The 25,329-nt window shown below is 43.8% G+C and overlaps 1 protein-coding gene across 1 annotated transcript in view; it reads left to right on the top strand.

Annotated features, from left to right (window-relative positions):
* ralgapa1 (Ral GTPase activating protein catalytic subunit alpha 1) overlaps positions 1-25,329 on the top strand; it is a 61,016-nt gene that overhangs the window by 5,716 nt on the left and 29,971 nt on the right. The window contains exons 7-37 of the mRNA XM_080479576.1: positions 312-427; positions 850-988; positions 1,659-1,867; positions 2,060-2,383; positions 2,533-2,712; positions 2,846-2,917; positions 3,067-3,215; positions 3,309-3,432; positions 3,549-3,695; positions 3,809-3,899; positions 4,673-4,837; positions 7,676-9,511; positions 13,108-13,232; positions 13,328-13,562; positions 13,788-13,976; positions 14,689-14,859; positions 15,029-15,222; positions 15,326-15,424; positions 15,506-15,661; positions 15,754-15,882; positions 15,970-16,095; positions 17,406-17,464; positions 18,173-18,281; positions 20,561-20,671; positions 20,943-21,011; positions 21,102-21,239; positions 21,367-21,550; positions 22,253-22,371; positions 22,472-22,591; positions 23,594-24,242; positions 24,472-24,587. Of these exons, the coding sequence (XP_080335702.1) occupies positions 312-427; positions 850-988; positions 1,659-1,867; positions 2,060-2,383; positions 2,533-2,712; positions 2,846-2,917; positions 3,067-3,215; positions 3,309-3,432; positions 3,549-3,695; positions 3,809-3,899; positions 4,673-4,837; positions 7,676-9,511; positions 13,108-13,232; positions 13,328-13,562; positions 13,788-13,976; positions 14,689-14,859; positions 15,029-15,222; positions 15,326-15,424; positions 15,506-15,661; positions 15,754-15,882; positions 15,970-16,095; positions 17,406-17,464; positions 18,173-18,281; positions 20,561-20,671; positions 20,943-21,011; positions 21,102-21,239; positions 21,367-21,550; positions 22,253-22,371; positions 22,472-22,591; positions 23,594-24,242; positions 24,472-24,587 (6,650 nt within the window). The remainder of the gene's footprint in view (positions 1-311; positions 428-849; positions 989-1,658; positions 1,868-2,059; positions 2,384-2,532; positions 2,713-2,845; positions 2,918-3,066; positions 3,216-3,308; positions 3,433-3,548; positions 3,696-3,808; positions 3,900-4,672; positions 4,838-7,675; positions 9,512-13,107; positions 13,233-13,327; positions 13,563-13,787; positions 13,977-14,688; positions 14,860-15,028; positions 15,223-15,325; positions 15,425-15,505; positions 15,662-15,753; positions 15,883-15,969; positions 16,096-17,405; positions 17,465-18,172; positions 18,282-20,560; positions 20,672-20,942; positions 21,012-21,101; positions 21,240-21,366; positions 21,551-22,252; positions 22,372-22,471; positions 22,592-23,593; positions 24,243-24,471; positions 24,588-25,329) is intronic.

The raw sequence follows: 25,329 nt of genomic DNA, 5'->3' as shown, positions 1-25,329 counted from the left end.
TGTGGGGAATTCCAAGGCCAAGTCCACATATCAAACTAATTAAACAAACCGTCTGACTCAAGGTGTCCCAGTGGATTTTTGATAAAATCATCACATTGCCTCTACCAGCTTGCATTCTTCTTATAGTGCATCCTGGTGACATATGTGGTCAGAATCTTTGGCTAATGTGTAAACATGTTCAACAAATTAACCAGTCTGTCCCAAGTTCAACTTGCTGCAGGAAACACTGACCGCTTTTCCCCACACGACAAGGAAGAACATATTTGAAAGTATTGACTCTGATGTCTATCGCATATTTTTCCTCCCTACAGCTCAGGTCACCCCTGAAGAGATCACTCCACTTGTTCCCCCCCAGTCAGGTGACAAAAACCAGGACGATCTGACTGCCTACTTCCTGGAAGCTCTGCTGAAATATATGGTAAACCAGGTATTATCACATTTTATTACTAACATGGTTAACACATTGCATTATGAAAGAAAAAGTTGCAGAGCTCTACTAATGCCACTAATTGCAGCTGCATGGCGGAAACCTGGTGTCAGATGCATCTGTCTCTGATGTTGGCGTACACAGATTTGATCAAATTACTCGCTTGCAATTTGTAGTTCCCGATACTCCTTACAGTACACTCGCTTTTGGCTCATGCCACATTGCATTTCCTCCCGTTTGCTGCCTTCGCACACACGCATGCAGTCACACTGATTGCAGACAATGGTGCTCTTCTCTGGCTGACCCTCATTTTGTGTGCATAATGCTCTCAGTGTATCACAAGGCCGGTGTGTGTATGCGTGTGTGTGTGTGTGTGTGTGCGCGCGCGTGTGTGTGTGTGTGTGTGTGTCTGTCTCAAACAGGCAAAGTCTCTGGAGTGGCGCTGTAAAGAGAACCATGAGCGCGGCTTCAGCTTCCTCTTCGGTCACTTCAGGAAGTTTTATCTTCCTCACATCTTCCCCAACTTCGCCATGGAAACCAGCCTCTACAGTCCCATGCTGGGTCAGTGCTCTGAACTCACTTGAGAGCTGCAACCAACATATTAATAAACCCTAAAATGAACAAGGACTCAAAGTACAAATCCTTCCAATACCAAAAACTATTGCAAATAATATTTTTTTAATTTTGTGTTTAAAAAAAAAAAAAAAAAACTGCAGTAGAACTACACAGGGTGGTAGAAATTGTGTAATGCCCAAGCTGAAACCCAGAGGGTGTCTCTTTGAAAAGAAGGTTTGCTCAACTCACAAACACAACAGCAAACCACATTTTGCAACAGATGTGTGTAGTGAAAAAGACTATGTGCTAAGTTTGAGTTCAGACTTGCTTCCCCCCACTGACAGAATGTGACACATTATGAAATGAAAAATGCTACAAAGGAGACCTTGAGGTGTTGAGCAGCTTAAATCACATACTGTACAAGTATATAGAAACGTGTTATTCTCAGAATAAGAAGTTTGTTCAACACAGTGGTAAACATGTCTTTGTTTCAACTCTCTTGAAACCTGCTATCTGGAGTCCAATAGAGCATCTACTTGTATGAACTATTCCTATATCTTTCTAGCATGCTTTGAAAATGATTTTGTACTTCACAACCCATCTTTACAAGACAAAGTGTGATACATTCTGATAACTGCATTCCCAGCAACACAAGCATTTTTCTCTTTCCTTGTAGATGTGCCTCCCATGCGGCCCAAGCCGTACTACAGCGTGGTGCGGCGAGAGCAGGACGGCGGGGAGACGGTGTACTGCACCAAGGAGAGCTTCCTTCAAGCCCGAGTCATCTTCATCCGTTGGCTGGTGTCCTTCTGGTTGGAGCCACGTCCAAACACACAAACACAAATCCCAGGCACAGAGGGAGAGAGCGTCCCCAAGAATATACAGGTCTCACACATAAACACTCTTAGTTTATTCCATAATGAGGAGCTGAATGATCCAGACCATCTTCTGTTTAACAAATGCTATGATGAAGAGATAATCACCATAATTTACTTCAGTTGTCAGTGGTCAGGATGTTATGAGACATCTGTGTATGTCGGTGTGCAGTGTGATTCTCTCTCTTTCGTTCACCTCCAGCGAGCGGCAGCCGGTCTGGCAGCTCGTTCCACAGGGAGCTCAGACGACAGCGGAGGAAGTGGGATTCGGTCTGATGGCCACCTCGATGCCGGCGGGGGCTCCTCCGGGCCAATGGGGAGTAACATGGGACTCTCTGGGGGCCTTGGGAATACGGGTGAACCTGAGCAAAGCCACTCCAATACATCCACACTGACTGAGAGAGAGCCCAGCTCCTCCTCACTCTGCTCTATGGACGAAGAGCAGCTGACCGATATGGACGTGGTGAGGAGAGTGCTGACCTGCTCCAGAACCAATGTCAACTTCATCACAGAGATCTTCAGACAGGTCAGTGAGAGGATCGTTCATCATTCAGTTTAACTTCCCTCAGTGTGGTTGTTTACAGACTGCTGAATATGCATAACCTTTTCATATTATTTAATGGGAATAGTCTGATGGTTTGTCACCAGGTCATACTTGTTTTTCTGCTCCCATAGGCTTTTCTTCTGCCCATGTGTGAGGCAGCAGCAATGCGCAAAGTGGTGCGTGTTTACCAGGAGTGGATCTCCATGGAGGACAAGCCAGTGTTTATGAAGGAGCCAGAGGAGGGCCCCTATCCAATCGCTACTGCCACCAGTATGGATACTGGCTCTCAACTTGGGGACAAAGAAGATGAGGTGAAAAAAATCTCTCAAAACCTGTCTGACGATCTCATTAAGCAAATGATCGGCAGTGTGACGATACAGTATATTTTATCCTCATTTATCACTTCTCTCGAACCTTTATTTGTGTCTTTTCTGTGTCCTCCAGGCATCAAACAAAGTAACTGACAGTGAAATGCTGGAGTACAGTGTTCATGCTGGAGTTCAAACTACATTGCAGGTATGGTTTTCGTTCTGTGCCATACTTTGGCAAAAGGCCTTTGAAGTTTTCCGCGGCTCCAAGTTTTCTTGACTTATTGAATGTCTGTACTGCTTCTCTCTTTAGCTTGCGAAACTGCTAGAGATAATAGCTCCATGTCTCTGATGCAGGTATTCATCACCCACTCCTCCAACGTTTTCCTCCTGGAACCAGCGAATGACATCAAGATTCTTCTGGAGGAGCATGTCGACATGTGCAAGCGGGTCCTGAACATCTACCGCAGCCTTGTCATGCACGAGACCATGGATCAGAAAACCTGGTGAATACGAACACACCGTCTGGGGTTATCTTTTCTGAAAAAACAAAACAAAAAAAAACCTGTTATTCAGCTTTAAACTGTGTGTGTTTGTAGGGAGCAGATCTTATTGGTTCTGCTGAGGGTCACAGAGTCTGTGATGAAAAGACCTCCTTCCATTATGCCGCCGGTCAAAAAGAACAACACGCTGTCAGGCAGGTTGGCTGGTCCCATCTTCCAGGTACATTTCTCATCTGAAAAGCATGTTAATTAGCACAAACACTCATTCATATGAATTTCGGAGCCGACTCGCCTTCAAAACAACATGACACGTCTTTTGTCCTTCCTTCTGTTCAGACCCTGATAGTAGCTTGGATTAAAGGGAACTTGAACGTCTACATTAGCAGAGAACTGTGGGACGACCTCCTCTCGGTCCTCTCCTCCCTCACCTGCTGGGAAGAACTGGTCACCGAGTGGTCACTCACCATGGAGACCCTCACAAAGGTACTCGATATGTTTTGTTGCATCATTGCTGTGTCGTAATCCTCACTCCCTCGAGCGCAGGAAGAAGCGTTGCCTTCTGAAACTGTGTTGGTTTTTTCTTTTCTGCGTCTCAGGTTTTGGCGAGGAATCTTTACACAGTCGATCTGAATGAGCTGCCTCTGGACAAACTCAGCGAACAAAAACAGAAGAAACACAAAGGCAAAGGTTGGTTCATCAGTCACCAAAAGCCCGTCAAAGACGTTTAAACTCCCTTGATTCTACTGGAGTGTGAATGAAAAATGTACTTTTTCTCAAAACATTGGGAAAATGTGGTGAACAGCAGAAGCAGCTTCAGCAACATACTCCTACCATCAAAGTACAGTACATGGCGCCATAATAGATCCTTCCTTCCTTCCTGTTGACATAAGACTCTATAACTCCTCATAAATGCTGTTTGTTGTGTTTTTCTGTTAATTTGATTCCTCTATTTGTATAATAGTCACTGTTTAGCCCCGTATATATTAATATTTAATACAACTATTTTAACTTCTATTTTTTCTGTGTGTGCTATTCCTCAACTTTATTTCAACTTCAACTTTATTTATATTTAGTCAAATACAACACGGTCATTTCAAATAATTTTTACAGAGAAAACCCAACATTCTGTTGGGCGCTATGATTAATAAAGTGATTCTATTCTATTATCACTTTACTATATAGGGAAATACAAGGTTTGAACTGAAAAATGTTTAGTTGTTTGCCTTTAGATTTGTAGAAATCAATATAAACTTTATGTATTCATGAAATAATTTTCATGGTTTGTGTTAAAACTGTAGGTTCATAATTTGTTGTTGGTTTTTAACACTTGAAGCAGCACTGCAATAACAACATGTTTGATTCTTCACTGGAAACCACTGCATATGCTCCCAAACACTTCCAAGAAACATGCACTTTACAAGGCAACAACTTGTTCTATCTTCCCTTCTTTGGTTCTGCAGGAATTGGTTCAGAGGGCCAACGGCAGGTTGTGGATCGTTCCTTTTCCAAAGGCTGGAGCAGAGACCAGCCAGTCCAGGCAGCAGCCATGAGGCAGCGCAGCGCCACCACCGCTGGCTCACCAGGCATCGAAAAAGCCCGGAGTATTGTACGCCAGAAGACTGTAGGTCAGTCTGCTCTATCCTTAGCCCTCTGTGTGTGTAAAATTTAGAGGTGTTGTTGCTGGTGCTTTGTTTAGCCGGTGCCTATTGGCGAATTTGAGCGGTGAGTTTTGGAGGTGAGCAACAATGGAAGTCAGCCTGGTCCTCCTCTATATAACAGACCAGCCTTACTTTGAAAAAAAAAAAAAGTCGAAGAACATGCATGTGTATGGCTTTACAAAGTCTGTAACATCGACAATCTGTCACTTTACAATACACACAACAGTCCAAATACCCAGTCGCTCTACTGTCTGTTGTTTGTATCTATAAAGGAGGCTCTTCTCCACTCATGCACGCATCACCTAACTGAATGCTGGACATAAAGAATCCAGTTAACGTAGAGGGACACTGTTGACAGGTGGGCAATCTATTTAACAGTGGTATCATGGATTACAAAACTCCAAATTCACTGTGACATCTTCATCAAAAACACAAAACCAAGACGGAATCTGGCTGATCCATATATAAACAGTGTATAATCTGTGTATAATTTATATTTCATTTATAACCTGTATTCTGAAATTAGTGGTTTTAATTGGAAACACAAAATTGATGTAACTTAAATCCTCACCTATATTCAGACTTCCTTTTCCCTCCAATAATGAAATAATATATATATATATATATATATATCATCCCCGTGCTGATATTAACATCAGTTTCACGTACTGTAAATATTACTTCAATAATTCTAACTAGCTTTTTGCAGGAATGAACCCCTTTTCTTCCCCACTTTTATTTCGGTTCCATGTTCTACCACCAGTAAATACAAACATCCGTGTGGTTGTGAAACTTGCAAAGGGCTCCTGTTTATTTGTGTGCCAAGCTGCCACCAGCCTCTCACTGTTTAACTCCGTTTCACTGCTCCTTCACCTTCCCTGTCTCCCCCCTCTTTACACCTGCCCTCCAACCTGCCTCTTTTCTCCACTCCTCTGTCGCTACTCCTCCATCGCCATTTAAAAATTTTCCACATTCCCGTCACCTTCCTCACTCAACATTTTGCTCTCAAACAACCAATTGACCTCCTTTACGCTCTTTTTCCACATCCTATTTCCTCTATTACCTTTTTACAATCACTCATCCTTCGACCTTTTTTCTTCTCACTTCGACAATGCTCTTTTTCTTTTGCTTTCCACATGTACCCTCCTCGTTCTTCTTCTTCTTCTTCTTCCCACTTCCTTAGCTCTGCGTAGCTGTTCCACGGGGGACTCTCTGCTGTCCTCAGCTTTTATCCGCAGTGCTAAGAGTGCTCCCGCTCTGGCGCCGCCTATTCCTGTCCTCCTCCACCATCACCACCCTTTACTACCCCCCCTTGCCGACCAGCTGGCAGGTACACACTCTTTGCACTACCCGTCTGCCCGCCTGCCGTCTTCCTCGGAACTGTTGTTGTTTTTCTTTACATGTGTGTCAGAAAGTGACGCGATCCCTCTGTCTGACCGTTTCACGGATCGTTTGTGCAACGAAGCAACAGGCTTGCATGTGCTTCGGGAGGTGTTGCAGGTCCCTTTCTTATTCATTTATACCAAAGATGGTCGATATGTTTTAAAGACTTTTTTGTCACTTGCTTGAACTTTTTTCATTTCCAAGACATTTGTATCACACTCACCGTGTCAACCTTAACTATACCAATTATATCAACTTGTTCCACTTAAATTTATGAGACTAGAAAATAACCACACACTATTTTTACTGCCGCCATATTGAATTTATCTAGAAATGCTTCAATGGACATGTGAATGTGATCAGATTTTGTATTTAAATTTTTTTTAAATAATTACCCGGGTTCCTTTTTTTTTTTAATGGTCACCAATCTGCTTGGACCTTGACCTTTCTGCTTGTTTGTTTTCCTTCTTTTTAACCGTTTAATCTTATACTACTTTACATGCCTGTGCACATGCTCGTTCTTTTGTTCGTACTTCACGTGCCTGCGTTGTCTCACAACCTTTTTCTGCCTGCATTGTTGGTCTTCCTATCATTGTTCTTTTGGTGATGGCTTGTTACTGCATTTATCTTTGCTGTGTATCTTTTGTTCATATACAGTGGTGATGGTTTTACTTCCTTTGTATTTTGCTCCTCACTAGGTGTGTGAGTGCATGCGTCATTGTTTCAGCTCAAGTGATGTAAATTGCTATTGGACTTACCTGAAGGTGTGTGATTCAGGCTCCGTCAGCTACTCAAACCGGACCTGTGATTATTACTATATTGCAGTGTGGGGTGATCAAATCAACCATTGCCAAATGACAGATCAGACACGAAGCTCTTGAAATGGTTTTTTTTCCCAAGTCATCAGCTTCAGGCAGTGCTGGCAAGAACCTGATGCTGGTGTCAAATTACAAGCACTTGGTAGTTTATGTTGGGAGAATCCGGACTGAAGTAGCCTCTGAAGAGACAGGACCTAGAATAAGGATTTTTTTTTTTTTCTTGGTGTACTGAGGGGATAATTCATGATATGCAACTTTAGGGGTGCTGCACATTATCAATAATAATAATTACTGCATTAGGTCCCTTTAAAGTGGCTGGTTGCTTGAGATTGAAGATTTTCTTTTTAATCTTCATGTCTCAGTCAGTCAGGCCATGACATGTTTGTTGTCAACTCACATTTTTGCATTGGATGTCAAAATAACTGTGGTGCTTCAAGACCACATATTACGTTGTGCCTATAGATTTATTGCTTTCAACATTCATTCATCACTTTTGGTACTTTTTGTGTGTAAATTTGTCTTTGTGTCTCTCTTTACATCTTCTAGTGTATAATCCCAATTCTACCCCCACTAACGTCATTCTTCTTTGATTTTCCTCCACCAGACCTCGATGACCCGCCTATCACGCTGACGTCTCGCAGCCCACGGATGCGCCACTCGTCCCAGAGCGACGAGGCTCCTCCCACCTCCTGCTCCGAGGTTTTCCAGGGAGTAGCCTGTGACCTTGACACCCCAGCTCCGTCCTCCCTCGCACGAAGCAGCAGTGCCTCCGACATCATGGAGCCTTTCATCGCCGAGAGGGTCAAAGGTGACGACCCTCCGAGGGATCCTACTTCGATCCCGAACCCTTCCCACCAGCACCACTCCACAACTCCTTCCTTACTCGCAGCCAACAACCACGCAGCTCAACCTCTCTCACAATCCCGCACCTCCCCTTCTCCCACCCCTTTAACTTTCCCCAATGGTGTTGTCTCCACCTCAGAGGGACAAGATGATGGTCATGATTACGATCGGTTCTGGGAGCAGGTCGGCTCTCAGTGCCGAAGCTCTAGCTCAGATTGGGTAAGCGACTGGGATTCTGCCTTCTCCGTTTCATCTGAAAAGGCTGTAGTTGCAGATGAGGGTGAAGTTGGGGCTGGGGCAGAGGAGGACGATTTGTTCTCCTCCATCAGGGATTATCTCACTCACAAAGGAGGTGAAAGGAAGGAGGAGTCCAGAGAGAGGGAGAGTTCTAGTCATGTGTTAGAAAACAGTGTTGCCCAGCCTGCTGTGGTGCAAACAGGGGTAGCGAAAACACAATTAGAAAGCATATTACAGGCATGTGAGGTGAAACAGGTGGTAAGAGAGGACAGACAGGTAAGTAAATCAGTGAGGCATAGCAGTGTGGATTCCACAGAGGAGACTGAGGCAGATCAGAGGAGTATCTACGAGTGCCTGGAGTTGCAGTGTCAGTGGCCGTCTCCCAATGTTAAGGGGAGCACCAGCTTAGAGAGAAATACTGATGAGAAAAGAATAGGAGAGAGTTCTGGAAAGGCAGCTGAATGGGAGGGAAAAGGTGACATGTGGAGTGAAATAGGAGAAGAAAAACACAATGAGAAAGAAGCAGCAGGAAATGATTGTTCGAGTTTAATCAAACAAGATTCTAGTACAGTTGAGACGAGCGCTCAAATAACTTCCCATACATCAGACTCGGCAAAAACCAAGATGTCCCGCAGTGGTGCCAAGAGGCACCATTCTGGGGGCATCCACGTCAGCTTCCGGCCCTCCACTGAGTCTGTCCAATTCCACAATCCTCTGGAGAACAAGGAGGCTCACTGGAGAGCGAGACTGCGCAGGCTCAGTCACTTCCACACACACAGCCACTCGGCTGGGGAGCGGCTGGGGTCCGGAGCCGGGGCGGGGTCAGGAGGGAGGCTTGGTGCAGGTGGTGCAGGTAAGTTTGGCTCAGTGGCTGGAATTAGCCACCGACTAGGACCGCATGAGAAGTCATCACCTGGGACTGTTCCGGAAAGTGGCGCGACAGGGGGCGGAGGCCTCGACAGCAGGGCTGGGACTGGAGGTGGGGACAACAAACTTCACCCCGGGTCCTGTGTGGGATCCGGCCTTGGCTCCGAAGGGCATTTAGAGGTGCCCTCTAGTAGTTCGGGGTCCTCGGGAGTGCGCGGACGTTTGGGGCGTTCTGCCCTGCGATCCCGAGCGTCCCGGTCGCGTTCCCAGGAACCAGGCAGCACCGCCTCTCGCCACCACCAAGGGGCTCTTCTCGGTGGCGTTTATAAGACTGTGGTCCACGCTCTGTCCTCCAAACCACGGCCCCGAGGTCAGGGGTCATCCCAGGGCTCGTCGCCACAGCGGCATGGCAAGGCTGCCATGGGTGACGCATCGTTAAGGGATCTCTACTCCCACGTCCTGGGCTACTTTGGACGAAAGACGGCAACGCCAGGTGAGGATTGCAACGAATGAAGCGCTCACAACGGACACTGCGGAGAGACAAATACTCACCAACACACAAACACCAACAACTTTCTTTTTCTTTTTGGGCTGTTTTTAACTGGTTTGTCATGATGGAATGAGATTTTTTTTGGCTGACACTCATCATCTCGCTGCTGGACTGAAATTCAAACTCCCTATTGATGTGTTTCCTCTTGAACGTAGCCCCTCCTCCTCCAGCCTGCCTCCTGTCAAGGACCCCATCCTGCTCCCATCATACCTTCCCACTTCTCAACCTCAGAAGCTCCCTCCTTCTTTTACTCCTGTCTTCTCATTTCTAAGGGTTTATTCGGGAATTTAACCTCTTCACCTCCTTCCCCTCTGCTCCACCTCCTACCCCTCTCCTCGATTATGCATGCGGCCTCCTCGTGCCTCCTCTGCCTCCCTGGACTCCGGCCCCTCTTCAGCTGCCCAAATGGAAAGCCACAGTCTTCAGAAAAATAACCGCCACCTGTAGGGAAAAAAAAATACAATAGCACAGACAGAAAAACATGGCTTTTAATGACACCTTTCAAAAAGCTTTTGAGTGTTGCTGTTTGTTGTTTCATGATCATGTTAATAGTAAAAAAAAATCAGTGCTGTACCAACACTCCTGTAAATGTTTAAATATATTGCTGTAGTTCTTCCTCAGACCACTAGAATGCAGCACAACACCTTGTGCCAGGGGCCATCTTTATAAAGGGTGGTGTGCCAAAACATTTTGAATGGAGAAAAAGATGAATGCACTTATCTAAAGTGGTCCTTTTCTTTGTGCACGACTACTGTACAATTTCAACCGACTGGTTAAGTGATGGTGACAATTGGCACTACAAATACCCTTTTCGTTGTGATTTTCAGCAATGCAGAAAGCGCAACTAAAGTTATATAACTCGTGTTCCGATTTAAAACACAATGAAAGACGCATAACTCAGATGAGTTATATGTCTTTACTAAATTACTGTAGTTCTTGTTACTTGTTACTGTAGGCACAACAACAATGGCATCTCATTGTACCCTTCTTGTGATTGAGAGGCTGTTATGAAGGTTTGGCCAAATAGTTGTGAAGAAAATTTCCCTTCCAGAAGAACTTGCACACGGAGTGAAAGCAACAGCTGCTTCAAGGTGCAGGACTCACGATGGAAGTGGGAAAACATTTAAACCGTCATCGTGACACAGTGATCCTAATGTTATCGCTGATTGGTGTATTTATGATCTTGACACACAAAACATTAGGTGTAAAATAGGGCCCTTTATCATGTTCAGATGTTTAGTAAGAGCACAGTGATTCATTACATGAATCTGTCTCGATGTGAATTACTGTTTAACAGTCCTCTTTTTATTTGCTATTCTTGCATTATTCAGCTGTACTCCTCAACAAGTCATGCCAAATGAAACATGTATGTTTGATTTGTCTGCCGAGCCAAATGAGTGCCACACATTTAGATACAGTCGAGGTCAGAATGTGCTTTTTCAGTTAAAAGTGGAGTTTCCACCGGCAATTTTTGTGTTTGAAATTCATCCACTTCCGTCATGTGGTAATACTCGAAGACTAAAAATCAGACTGTTTTGTGTCGTGACTGTCTGTCTGGCTGAATGTTCAAACTAGCTTGGGATTCTGCATAATCCTCATCCTGTGAACACAGATGGGAGCCCTCTGCCACACCTCTTTAGACTTGACCACACAACTGCACAGTGCAGGCAAGAACAGTCTGCATGTCTGTGTCCTGCTCCATGAGGATGAGCTTGCACGGCCAAACGGAGGCGATCCTATAAAAGGGAAAATATCCGTTCCACACTGAAGTCGTTAGCTGTAGTGTGCTGCATTATTTATTCTGTATATGCTTCCTCGCAGCAGCTGGTTCTCCTACTGAACTGCAATTAAGCTTGAGGAGGGTGGGAGTGCATAGCGCCATCCTTCAGCTCTTGGCTTAGCGATGACACTTGTGGAGACTCAGTCTTTAGCTCTTGTAGTCGTGTTATTTAAGTGATCCGATCGCAGGCGAGTCGAGCTTGTGCTCATGAAAATATCGGTGGAAATGCGTCACGGGCTAATTGATGTTGAATGAAAGTGGTATAGATCAAGAGATTCTGAGCCGTTGCTCTAAATTGTTATGCATATTTAGAGGAAGTGAAAAAAGATTTGATAATTACAAATATGTAATTGGCACCCCGTAATTTGTGAAAATCTGCAACAGAAAGGATCTCATGACGTATCACAATGCAGGTATCATTATTCAACGTGTCACAATTAATTCTAATACTGTAAACAAAGCAATATATTACATTTCTTAAAATTTAGCTTTTGAAACCTTGTAATAAATACTAACATATAATCATGTTTTGTTGCAGTCAGAACATTGAGATCTGCCTTTTTTTCTTCTTTTTTTTCTCCATTCTGTCTCCCTCAAACATCCAAATCAGCTTCAAAGAGAAACAAGTGCTTTCGTCTTTTAGCTGGCAGGTGGCAGTGTTGTACTCTTTCATTGGCTATTTCTTCTAGAGGAAAAGTCACTGATAAAAGAAAGTCAGTCCCACCTCTGCTCTCAGTACAAGCATACCTGCTTTAATCACCATTTACTTTTGCCATGTCTTCAGTAGCCCAACTTGACACATGCTTGTGGACATGTCTGATTAACACACTGTGTCATTTGTTTGCTGCTAACTGGGATTTATGTGTATGTGCTCAGCAGCAAGATGCAAAATCTTCAACTAAATGACTCGGATTTCATTAAAACCAACATGAGCGGAGCAGGGCGGGGAGAGGCCAGGTCTTTCTATAGTTGACATTTGACAACATTGCTGAGTGGTACTGGTGTGTTTCATCCAGCACAGGTAAATTGTTCCCTTCTTTGTCAAGTTTTTATCGACTACAGTCCCCGTTATTGAGCCGTAGACCCAACTGAGCTCCCATCAGCTTTGCCAGCCGTCAGGTTCAGGAATTAAAGATTAGGTGGTTAATACCGAAAGCAGCGGATTTACTCCCGTCTGACTCTGGTTGATAGACGCTCTACTATCCAGAGTTGATAACGTCACACTAACAGCTCTCATTGCTTCCAGGCTAATGTCAATATAACCCGTGTTTAACACACTCATGCCGGCCTCTGGTATGCTGCTTGTTTGGACCTAACAAGGTGGTGTCCTCTCTCACTCTTTGTGCATGGTGTGAATTAATTCCTGCATTTTGCTGCTTTGGTGGGTTTTCATGTGCCTGCTTTTGTGGCTTATTCTATTTCTTTAAACCTTAGTGTTTTTAAAGGAAAAACCCATAGCCTACAGTACATGCACATCAGGACTGCTCTTGCAATTCAGAGAAACCTAACTAGTCAAAATCTGCGGATATGTTGAAATTTTAAGACGTGTCAGCATATCTCTTTATTTGGGCACCACGCGGTTGTAGGAGCTCACGGTCCGTCTATCTCCATATCTCAGTGCATCAATGTTTGTGTGTGTGTGTGTGTGTGTGTGTGTGTGTGTGTGTGTGTGTGTGTGTGTGTGTGTGTGTGTGTGTGTGTGTGTGTGTGTGTGTGTGTGTGTGTGTGTGTGTGTGTGTGTGTGTGTGTGTGTGTGTAGCCAACAAAGAGGAAGTGGTCCAGAAAGCCCGCCCGGTTTCCACCGACGTCGGAAGCACCAACCCAAACTTCTCCGACCTCATGGATGAGTTTATTCAGGAGAGACTGAGGGCCAAAGGAACCGTGGTCAGTGTGATACACGAGCATATTCAAGATTTTAAGGAGTTCAAAATGTGCAAGCCACTAATGTCACACCCCCAACCCCCCACCCCGACTCGCAGGGTCGTCGTGGCAGCAGCCCAGGGAGTTTGGAGGTTCCCAGGGACCTGCCGGAGCTTCTGGAGACCGGTCAGAATCCCGGGTCACGACCCTCTGATGACCCCCGGCCCATCGACGACCCCGGGGTCCCGTCCGAATGGACGTCGCCTGCAAGCGCCAGCGGTTCTGATGTCATCAGTTCTGACAGCCAATCAGACTCCTTTAACGCTTTTCAGTACTCGACCTGCAAATTTGACAGTGAGGAACTTGACATTTGTTTCACACTCATTGATTTTCACAGTTTTGTTTGTTTGTTTGTTTGTTTGTTTGTTTGTTTTGGCCTCTTAATGGTATAAAACTGTTGTATTTTGAGGAAAATTCTGCACTGAATGTTAAAAGATAAGATTGAATTCACAGTAATCCCTATATGTATGTACACCACTGATGACTTTCATTTTTATTTTATTTTTTTTTTTTAAATAGATTTTACTTTCAGTTCCGAAGCAAATGGTGGAGGAGTTGGATCTGGAGGAGGGGGAGGTCGAGGTAGCTCACTGGACCAGGATAGTCTGGGTGGAGGCGTGGCCTCTGAGGAACATGAAGTCGCCAGTTTGACAACGCTTCATATTGACTCTGAAACAAGCAGCCTCAGCCACACTGTCACCATTACTGGTAGGTTGCATTTTGTGGATATATTCATATATACAAACAAGTAACTACCACCTTTAATATAAAGTCTACCTGTACTTCAATTATATTTGTTTAAGCATCGTACATAAACTATAATTCATTTGATTTATATGAATTTGAAGTGTTGAGAAATCCGTCCACTTGTGCATCATCAGTCACTCACAGTATTTAGCAGACGACGGTTTAACTTCATCAGGCCGTCGCATAACAATCAGCAATTGTTTGGCCTAGTTTGCTGGTTATGCTGGCTTATCGGGAGTTGCCTTACCAGTTATCCGTTTAACAGAGGCCTAAATATCTGATAGGTTTATAGTTAACTTTTTCACATTGGGCTGATCCATGGTGTGAATTAATTGGTCAAGTCACTTAGCTCTTGGCTCACCAACTTAGTCATGTAATATTCAACTTACCAGTAATGTACTTTAATTCGCCAGTATAACGTCATTCACCATCTAACTTTGTTTTTATGTCATGTGGCTTTCAGATGGTTTAACCTCATCTGTCAGTTATGTGGTATTTGGGTAACCAGTGACTTGTCAGTGGTAATGTTTTTATCAGTTGGTCTCTCACTTTAAAAAAAATAAATAAAAAAAATGTTATAAAGGACTTTCCCTGCTACAGTTACCATAAACCTCTTCAGTTCCTCAACCCAAAGTCTCCCTTCTGTTCAGTATTGTGTTGTTTTCTTGCCTAGGTTCAGAGAGCGCGTCGCCCATGCATTCCCTCGGTGGTTCCCGGTCTCAGACACCCTCACCTGCCACGTTGACGGCAGATCACGCCGATCACACACACTCCCATTCACACACGCACCTGCAGCTGGACCAGAAACTCCACAACTCTGTTCTACAGACCCCTGATGATCTGGGTAATGGCGAGACACATTACCTTAAGCATGTAGCGTAACCGTAAATGACATTATATAAATGACATTATATATATAGAATGTGTTTGGTGGAAGTGTGTACACATGGGTTTTGTCTTTCCTGTTGCAGCTTTCAGTGAGATTCACAGATTGATTCTTTGATTGATTGTAGAAACAAGCGAGTTCCCTAGTGAAGACTGTAGCGTGATGGCAGGCGGCTCCCTGACTGGATGGCACGCGGATGTTGCCACGGTGATGTGGCGGCGGATGCTGGGTATTCTCGGGGACGTCAACAGCATCAAGGACCCTGAGATCCATGCTCAGGTCTTCGACTACCTGTGTGAACTGTGGCAAAACCTGGCTAAGGTGTGCATTGATACAGACACCTCATACACTGTAACAGTGACTCAGTGCTTTCTCTCACGAATGAAACTGAATTGTTTTCTCTCTCTTTTTATTTTTTTTAAAGATCCGGGATAATTTGGGGATTTCTCTGGACAACCAGTCGTCTCCCCCACCCCCTGTTCTGATCCCTCCTCTGAGAATCCTCACCCCCTGGCTTTTCAAGGTGGGCTTGATGGACAGGTTATGTCCAATATTCAGACCTTGGCATTCACGTGATGACTGATTTCTATGCGCTTGTCTTCAGGCCACCATGTTGACGGAGCGCTACAAGCAGGGAAAGCTTCATGCCTACAAGCTGATCTGCAGGATCATGAAGAGAAGACAAGATGTTTCTCCCAACTCCGACTTTCTCACCCACTTCTACAACATCATGCACCAGGGACTTCTGCATCAAGACCAGGTAGTGTGTTTGTGGGTGAAACTAACAAAGGTTGCGACAATAATAACCTGCCGTCGTGAAAAATACTTAAAGGTATTGTGTTACTTCTGCAGGACATTGTGAACACTATTATCAAGCACTGCAGCCCCAGATTCCTCAGTATTGGTTTACCAGGAGCCACCATGTTGATCCTGGACTTCATCATCGCAGCGTCTCGAGTCACCGCCTGCTCATCACTCAATGTAAGAAACTCAACCAGACATCCACAGGATGTTGTGTATGAAAGTATTTAATGCGGTGATGCTGCTTTTGTCTCCTCTCTTTTTAAGGCTCCAAGAGTGGAAGCACAGATCCTTCTTGGATCGCTGGTGTGTTTTCCCAACTTGTACGGGGAACTTCCCGCTCTCCACCCGACCACTGCAGACGTAGTGCTGACCAAATTCCCCGATGTCAAGGTAGCTGGAAAGATATAGCTTGATTTTCTGTAACGCACAGTACAGTCGCCATTTTAATCCTATTACATGATGGGAAGTCGACGTTTTATAGATATCTATGCTACTGTTTAACATCAATGAAATGATGTGTAAAGCCAAAAATGACATAGCTATAAATGTTAGTGTTTTGATTAAATTAACCCTAAACTTGGAAAAAACTTGTGTACCTTGGCTGCTTCAATTATACATAACCACCAGGGGGCGATGAAGATGCTTATACTTACTGTTTGTGGAGTTGTTTACTCTTGTAATGCAGGTTTAGTCTTTTGTTTGTGAAAGGATGATCGTACAGTCAGTGAAGTAGGGTGAAAGAATAAAAGTGCACACAGAAGATTGGAGCTTTACCGCTCCTGCTGGTGTTCTTGATCTTACAGTAACATGAAAAAGATACTCGTCAGAGAAGAGCACTCAAGTACTACTGTACTAGATTACGAGTAAAAGTATTTTTGTTAAAGAAAATATTCAGTTAAGGCGATTTTGTGAAAATCGTAACTTCAGTTACATTTAATTGCGTTGTCAATAGCAGGTGTTCAGTTCACCAGTGAAAATATCTGCATACATTTCTCAGACAAACAATTTTGTATTAAAAAAATAAATAAATACACATAAAACCTGACATCAAACAGAAACGTTCTCTGTTAAGAGAATAAAATTGTACCCTCAAACATGCAGTTTTCCTGTTATTTCAAGTTCTGAGTTCTCAATACCAACTCAAGATTTCAAAACTTAGAATCGCATCACAAGCACTCAAAAATACCATTTGAAAACCGCTATATGACTATTTGTTATTCCTTACTTCCACCCCACATGTGAGTATATCTTAAAAATTGACTTTACTGCATGTGAACCAGCACATGCCTGCTGTCAGCGGGAATCTCAGAATCAAACTAATAAGTTAATGTCCCATCAGCCATTCTTGCAACAGCTCTGGGCTGCTGGAGTAATGTTGTTATTGTTGTTGTCGCCGTGTAAACAGTTGATGCCATGCACGGTGGCGTCTCGGGCTCACTCGCTGGCTTCTTTCAAGGCCACGGCCTGTTTTGAATCGCTAAGCGGTCATTAACATGAGCAGTGAGCGTGTGAATGTGCCTGCTGCCGTGTGCAGAGGTTTGTGGGCCTGTGACTCTTTTCATCCTGTCTGGTTGTGTTAAGATCATTTATAGAGGTGTATTTTTGTTGTTGTTGTTGTTTTCTCCCTGGTGACAGTATGAAGATATTGCCATGATGCGTCGTGTTTTATACAATAACCGTGTGTATCTTTTATTTCTCAGGAGCACATCATCAAAACCATCCTGACCTCTGCCAGGGATGAACCCTCTGCTCCTGCGCGGTAAGTTGTTTCTTCCGTATGAGAAATCAAAGGAAATCCTTAAAAACAAAAAACAAAACTTCTGCTGACATTTCTTGAGTTCTAATTGTAAGTAACTACTCACTGCTACACAGTTATTGTACTTTTAGTGAGTTTGTTTCTTGTTTATTTTGTCGCAGGTGAAAATAGTTGTAGAGTTGCTCTCTCTCTCTGTCCTGTTCACTTAACTGACTGCTAGCTGTTCTGGCAAAGGTCACTTTGTCTCTATACTCCTGTTTACCATTGGAGGAGCACCTCATTGAGGACCGTATGAAAGATGGTGCACAAATACACAACCTTTACAAGAGCTGTTCAAAAATATAATTTTGAAGTACACAAACTGATCATTTTGTTATTTAGAATGTGCATATGCATCTTATATTTGGACCTAAATAGTTCATTGTGACCATTTTTTTTAGGTTATGTAATAAATCTAAATGATAAATTACTGTCCATCTAAATTGTTCTGAGGTTTCACGGTAAAATTTGATCATATTATGCTGTTAAAAAAAATAAAAAATAAAATAAACTTTATTGAAGGTTTCTATTATATTTCACTTCTGCAACCTGTTAAAACAAATTAAAATCACCATCAACAAAATATGCTGGCGGAATTATTACGACCCTGTCAGGTCAAAATCATTTAGAACCAACAAAGTGAGTCACAGCCAGCTCTGCTTGTTTCGCCAGGTGTGTGGCTCTGTGCAGTCTGGGTATCTGGCTCTGTGAGGAGTTGGCTCGTGGGACTCAGCATCCACAGATCAAAGACGCTCTCAATGTCATCTGTGTCACCTTGAAGGTCAGTCTCACACACAATCGCTGCCGTGCATAACTAAAGTTTAGTTTAACTGCTTTCTTTGAATTATAAATAAATGAGCCCCGGGTGGTGAAAGCAGCTGGCCGTGCTGCTTTTTCCCCTCAAACTTTGTCCCTGCTGACCACGATACAGTGACTCTGATCCAGTAGTGACTTCCAGTAAAAAAAAAAGAAGCTCTGACTCTGAATCAAAGCGGCTGCCCATTGGCTGTGGTGATGTACAGATCTGCTCAACACATATTAAGCGTCCGCACATCTGCTCTGCGTGTGCCTGGGTGTTTAATTACACAAACTTCAGATGGAAAATGCATCACAAATTCCACATGACGGCTCGTAAAATGTCCCATTTTAATATTGCCGTGAGAAATGAAATCTTGTAATTCATTGTCGGATAAGCCTTGTTACATTTCTCTGAGTTCTTGGTGCATTTGAAAGGATTTTGAAACCGCATGACCAGAGAATGTACAACATGTACTTCTGCTGCTGAGCGTCTCATCTGCCCACATTGCCGCTTTTTAAGAAAAATCTCATGGGTGAATGTTAATCCTACTTTATACAATGTAGTTCCTGAAAATTATTGCCATTTTATTTTGTAACTCTTGTTTTTATGAACTTTTTACTGGAAATCCCACACACATCTGGTGGGACTAATATTGTGAACATTAACATTTTTTTAAAGAAAAATCGGTCATGGTTGTTTCAGCTGATACCACTTAAATAGTTCTGATGTGTGTTGTTTTTAGTTTATACAGCAATTGATCTTTTTCAGTGCTGCTGGAGAAAATACATTCAGAGGGATTCGTTTTTCTTTTTTTTTCTATTTTTTAGGGCAATTCATGCAAAAATATCAAGAGATTTCCTCGGGTTCTGTTTTTTGCGACTGCAAGTGATTCATTTACACTGTGAAACGTGCATTGCAACTAGAGTAGATCTCCAGGATATAATAAATTACCGAAAGAAATGAGCCCATTATGTTCCGCTTATGTTCACCAAAGTACTGATTTACAATAGGCTGATTTTGGGCTACAGATGTCTTTAACACAGTGGCCCGTGAGCAGCCAAAGTACGATGGGAAACATTGTTGGAGACGATGATTGGTGTTGCTGAAATTGTCTCATTTGGTATTGTCTCTTTCAGGCAAGTTGTCAGTGAGGCCGGCGGATCACAATAATACTGTCCAGCATTTGCTGTCTCATCTACGGCCAAGTGGCTCTAGATGGACATAAACACACACACACACATACCTTTTCCACCTTGGAATCCCTAGCTTGTGTATCGGCAGCCAATGGCCTGCAAAGACACCGCAACATACACACACACACACACACACACACACACACACATCACTCCTGCATTCACTACTCCTGGGAGCAAACCCTGGACTGTCAATATGTTTGGTCCTTCTTCAGATAGGAGACTAATCCAGGGGGAATGCTGCAAGCTGTGGCTCTCACACCATTACATGTGCACACATCCTGTCCACTTTTGAGTCTCTTGCCTCCGTACCAGCAGCCAATAGCTTCAGCCATGGGCTCTGTGACACACACACACACACACACACACACACACACACACACACACACACACACAATTATGCACACACTCGCAAAGCTGGAGGGATTGTCATATTTCCATGCTTCTTCCTGTTGTCCTCCTTTTCTTTCATCTATCAGCATGTGTTTAGTTGGTGGTAATCCTCATGAGAGCCTGACTAATCTCTAAATACTGTAAAATCTCACCAGGGGTGTTACTGTGATCTAAATAAGTGTTAAATTAGAGAGTAATAAAAGGAAAACTTTGTGAAAATTATATGCATGTATGTTGACTTCTGTTGTATGGAATCGGTAGACAAGATACGACAGAGTATGTAGAATAATGATCTCGTAAGTAACAGTACATTTTAAACCATTCAATAGATTAAAATAAGCAAGTCAAGGTTTAAGTGTTTGGTGTTTTGGCCTGTAAATAATCTTGGAAATCCTTTTTGGCAAGAACAAAAAACCTTGTAGTTGTAGAAACGCCGTTTATTTCCCTTTTGAAATGGTGCTACCTTTTTGGATGAGCAACAAAGCGCAATTTATTTGTTGTGCCTCCAAAAAAAAAATCTCTCAAGTAGTCTTTTATTTCCAGGCCAAACAGCTTCTTCTGCCATTGACTCTCATTGTCAACGTAGAAATACTTGACCAAACACAATTTTTTTTTTTTGTTGCTTAATTTATATATATATATTCAAATCAGAGAAACTTGTCTTTCACCCTCCAGTACCCCAATAAGAATGTTGCTCTGGTGGCGTCGGACATCCTTCACCTCCTGATCAGTTATGTGGATCATCTTCAGAAATTTCCCCCCGACACCCCAAAGAAGATCGTAGAGGTGAGACGTCCTGACTCTGTAAACATCGGGGGAAACTTTGTGTAAAATTTCTCAACTGTGGAGAGACTTAAGTTTCTAGCTTTTCACATTCTTATTATTTAAGACCACTCACTCCTCAAAGTTGCAATGTCCAGGTTGTACAAGTAATTGCAATGCAGATATAAAGAATGTTTAAAGCAGATTGTCTTTTTTTTCCAGATTATCAGATTAGATCATGCTGGATTGTTCAATTTTAACTTTCATAACAATATCTTGCGTTTCCTCTCTTTAGATCCTGATCGCGACCATCACACACTTGCTGCCCACGACTGAATCCTCTCCACATGAGCTAGATAAAAGGGTAACATTAAAAAAAAAGTATTTATTCATTTATTTTAATTCGCTCTGTTGTGTGTTATTAACAATTGCTGTTGCCCTGCGTCTGTTGCAGCTGGTAGTGTCCTTATTGTTATGCCTGTTGGACTGGGTGATGGCACTGCCACCAAACACTCTTCTTCAGCCTGTACAAACACGGAGCCCACCGGAGAGAGACCAGCCCACTAAAACCCTGCTCAGCTGCATATACAAGGTATATACCCGTCAGGATATGTGGACATGTAAGCCTTTAAATTATACAAGTCGTCAGATAGCACACACGGATTGGCCAGTTAACAGGCTGGTAAAGCGTCTGAACTGGGCTTCTCCTTTCTATGCAGGTGTTACATGGCTGCGTGTACGGGGCGCAGTCTTTCGCCAGTCCCAAGTATTACCCGCTGCAGTTGTCGGACTTGTTGGGTCCCGACTACGACCCGTTCCTGCCGTTGGAGAGCCTCCGAGAACCAGAACCACTGCACAGCCCCGACTCGGAGCGCTCCAGCAAACTGCAGCCCGTCACTGAAGGTCATTCATCTCACAACAGACGCACACACAAGTTGACAGTGTTGCAACCTGCTGTTGCTACTTTTCAACACTATGACTCACTTTTAAAAAGAAAAAGAAAAAAAAAGGATATGAATTTATATATTTTTTCAGTCAGATATTTGACAAACGTCATTCACTGCACCTTTATCCTGATTTTACATGTGCAAAGAGAGATGCACCGAAAACTCAAACTCTTTGCTCTTACTAAGTCGCGTGAGTCTGGAGGAGAGGGGGAGTGTGTATTACCCCCAGCTGCCGTCCACCACGATTCACTGGCTAGTCTAATGACGAGAGCACTCTGATAGGACATGCCTCTCTTCTCTTCTCTTCTCTTCCTGAGGTTAAGAATGTGTGGTCAATACATATCTGTACTCTACACTTGGCCTGTCAATAAGGACACGTTGGAAAGTGTGTGTTTGTGTGTTTGAGGTTGATTAACTGGGATCTGCTGGCAGCACAGTGTGTGATGGCATCGGCTCCTTCTCGGCATGGGGCAAACTATATACAAGGCTCACAGAGTGTTTGCACCTTTTTCTAAGTTTCTAACAGTCATTTGTGAAGTCCTTTGAGAGCACTCTCTTAAAATTCAAAATCCTTGAATATATTTTTCCTGAGCGCATCTTTCTAAATCCTCACGTCCTTCAAGTAACTATGTCCCTGTGTTGTGTGTTCTCCCTCCAGTCCGCAGCCGTATTCAGCAGGGCCTGGTTTCAATCGCAGCCAGAACAGTAATTACGCACCTGGTCAACCATCTTGGGCATTACCCCATGTCCGGGGGCCCCGCTACTCTGTCCAGTCAGGTACTGATGATTTGTGTGTTTGGCAGTACTAGTGTCCACTTGTGTGCTGAGAATCACCCCGTGCTGTTGAATTATATCGTCAATATTTCTGTGTTTGCAGGTGTGCGAGAACCAGGACAACCCATTCTGCGAGAGCGCAGACCTGGGACCAGAACTGTTCCATTCTCCAAACCTCCAGTTCCTGGTTCTGAACGGCTCCACGCTGCTCTCGGTTCTACAGGTAACCTCCACGGCTCCTGGAGCCCCCTCGATGAATTTAAGCATCGTTTCACCGCTTCATGAATTTACATATTATCAATTCCACCTAAATGGGGTACCCAGGCTTCCGCTGGGGGCTATAAAGTCTTTGTACACCACACGTGAGAGCTGAGTCTGTTTGCATGGCATTGGGTTAGCCGGAGGATGTTGTCCTTTTGGTTCCATCGCATTAACTCCGCCAGCACCCTTTGGAAGAGTTCACAGCCGAGTGTGAGGCAGTTGGAAATGTATACCAGCTCTTCTAAGTCCGAATCCATGGTCTTGACAGGAAAAGAGATGAAACTTGCTTCAGGTAGAAGGGAAAACCTGCCCCACATGTACAAGTTGACGTATCTCCAGGTCTTATTCATGAGTGAAGATCATATGATCATGTGGTCATGTGATTGAAAGCTGACAGGACCTTCGCTGGATTCAGTTTATGAGTCCAGCTTGTTGTTTTGTACATTTCTCTACGTTTCCTGCTATTTAACATTTCGACACACTTCAGATTGTACTGATGCCTGGCTACTCTCCAAACTCCTGCAGGGACCTGCTTATTCTTTTACATAGTTAATCTACCCATGTAATATGGTCTTTTTATGAATAAAATCTAGGAGCATTGAAGTCTCTTACTTTCTTTCCTTCTGGTTTACAGCCAAAAACACTTTGCTTCGCTAACAATGGTAGAAATAAAATTTCCACCATGAATTTATTGGGACAGTGGCAACTTCACATCATCAGATCTGAATGTGTTGCTCAGATTGAGTGATCTTTAAAGAATCAATATTTTAGATGCTATTTAAAAACATTATTTTATCATCTAGGATGATAATTATTGCAGAATAATAGTAATTTCATATCGCCAGTGTCCTTGGAGTTGGAAAAGCGTTTGTGTTAAGTTGCAGTAACTCAGTGATTGGATGATTTCTTTAGTCTGAATTGTTCCGAGTTTACAGCTCGTTCCTTGTTTGACCCCGTCTTCCAGATCCGATCAGAGTCTGGGGTACCAGGAGGCGGAATGACAGCTGGCTTGTCCTCCGCTCCGACTTGTGTTCGTGTCATCATCCGAGACGTGGCTGGAAAACACTCGTGGGACTCAGCGGTTCTTTACGGGCCTCCACTGTGCTCCCCAAGCAGTCCGCCGCACACACTCTCGACACACGCGCAGTCGCCTCACGCTGGGAGCCTTCAGTTACGCACCCCACCGGGAGGTCCGCCGAAAAAAATGGAGGCAAAACGAGATGATTGCGAGGAAGATGGGCCGAGAGATAGGGGAGCGGAAGAGGGGGAGGGAAACGGGATGGAGGGGGAGAAGCAGGAGTTGCAGGAAGAGGGGGAGGAAGAGGAGGAGGATGGAGAGGAGAGGAAGGCTTGTGAAGAAGAGAAAGACAGTGCGGGAGACGGGGAAGAGGTGGAGCAGGAAGAGGAGGAGGAGGAGAAGAACGAGCAGCGGACTGATGGGGAGTTGGACCAAGCGGAGTTGGGCTTCGAGCAGCTTCTTGCTCCGCCATTGGCTAAACGTGTTTGTCGAGAGGCGGTGCCAGCGTGGGATTCACTGAGGGACGGAGACGACGCGCTGGATGAAATGCTGCAGTACCTGGGATACTCGAGTCCCGAGTGTCTCCAGAGAGCTGGTAGGTATTTCCACCAGACTCCGTCTGAATAAGATGCAGCGTTTCAGCTGTGAGCACAGACTGTAAAAATAGACACTTGACTTTTAGACCAGCACTGGTTAAAATAAACCTGCATTAGATTGGTAACAAACAACTTTAAGACATTGGTAGTACTTGACTTTCTGAAGAGGAAAGAAACTTAGCAAACACACAGAAAATGAAGTTGCTGTCTGCTGGTTGCTCTCCGCAGGTATGCCGCTCAACATCCCAGCCCCTCCTCCGGCATGCGTCTCGGAGAAGCAGGAGAATGACGTGATCAATGCCATCCTGAAGCAGAGTGCCGCCGAGCGAGAGTTTGTCTTCCATGTGCGTGGTGCCCCAAACTCATGAATCCAAATCATTTTGCAGAGTCACATTTCTAATTCGCCTCTCCTCCCTGAGCAGTCCAAGTGGTAAAGTGTTTGGTTTCTGGAAGTAAAAGAACTGACATGCCTCACAAGTCACAGCTCTAACTTGAAACCACAACATCTCTGTACACCAACGCATGTTCTTTACTCAACTCTTCCAAGCGCGATCAAGTAATTAACGTCTTTTAGGATGAGTGGCCCGTCACAGTTTTGTTTTTTTTAAACAATACATACAGTGGGTAAAGTCATGAACACGTCACCATTTCTCTCAGTTAACATATCCCTCAAGGTGCTATTGACATGAAACTTTCACCAGATGTTGGTAACAATTCACACACGCAAAGGAATCAAATGATCAAAAATTATACATAATAATGTGAAATGACACAGGGAAAACGTATTGAATGCATGAAGTAATGGATGTATAAAAAAAAAAAAAAAAAAGCAATCCTGCCCCTTGTCCCTGCAAATTCATATCAGGTGGTTCAGTCGATGGCCAATAAGAAAGTGTCTCATTACCAAGGTGTCGCACAAGAAACATCCCATGATGGGCGAAAGCAAAGAGCCTTCGCAAAGTTATTGTTGCAAAACATACTGATGACATTGGGTATGGGAGGACTTCTAAACTTTGGGACAAATGGCACTACACATCAGCATCTGTTTCTCAGCATACAATTCTGAACAACTAATGATGAAGCTGA

The sequence above is a fragment of the Lipophrys pholis genome, assembly GCF_963383615.2.
Source record: "Lipophrys pholis genome assembly, chromosome: 14".
NCBI classification, from domain to species: Eukaryota; Metazoa; Chordata; class Actinopteri; order Blenniiformes; family Blenniidae; genus Lipophrys; species Lipophrys pholis.
This window is presented reverse-complemented; position numbering and strand designations above follow the sequence as displayed.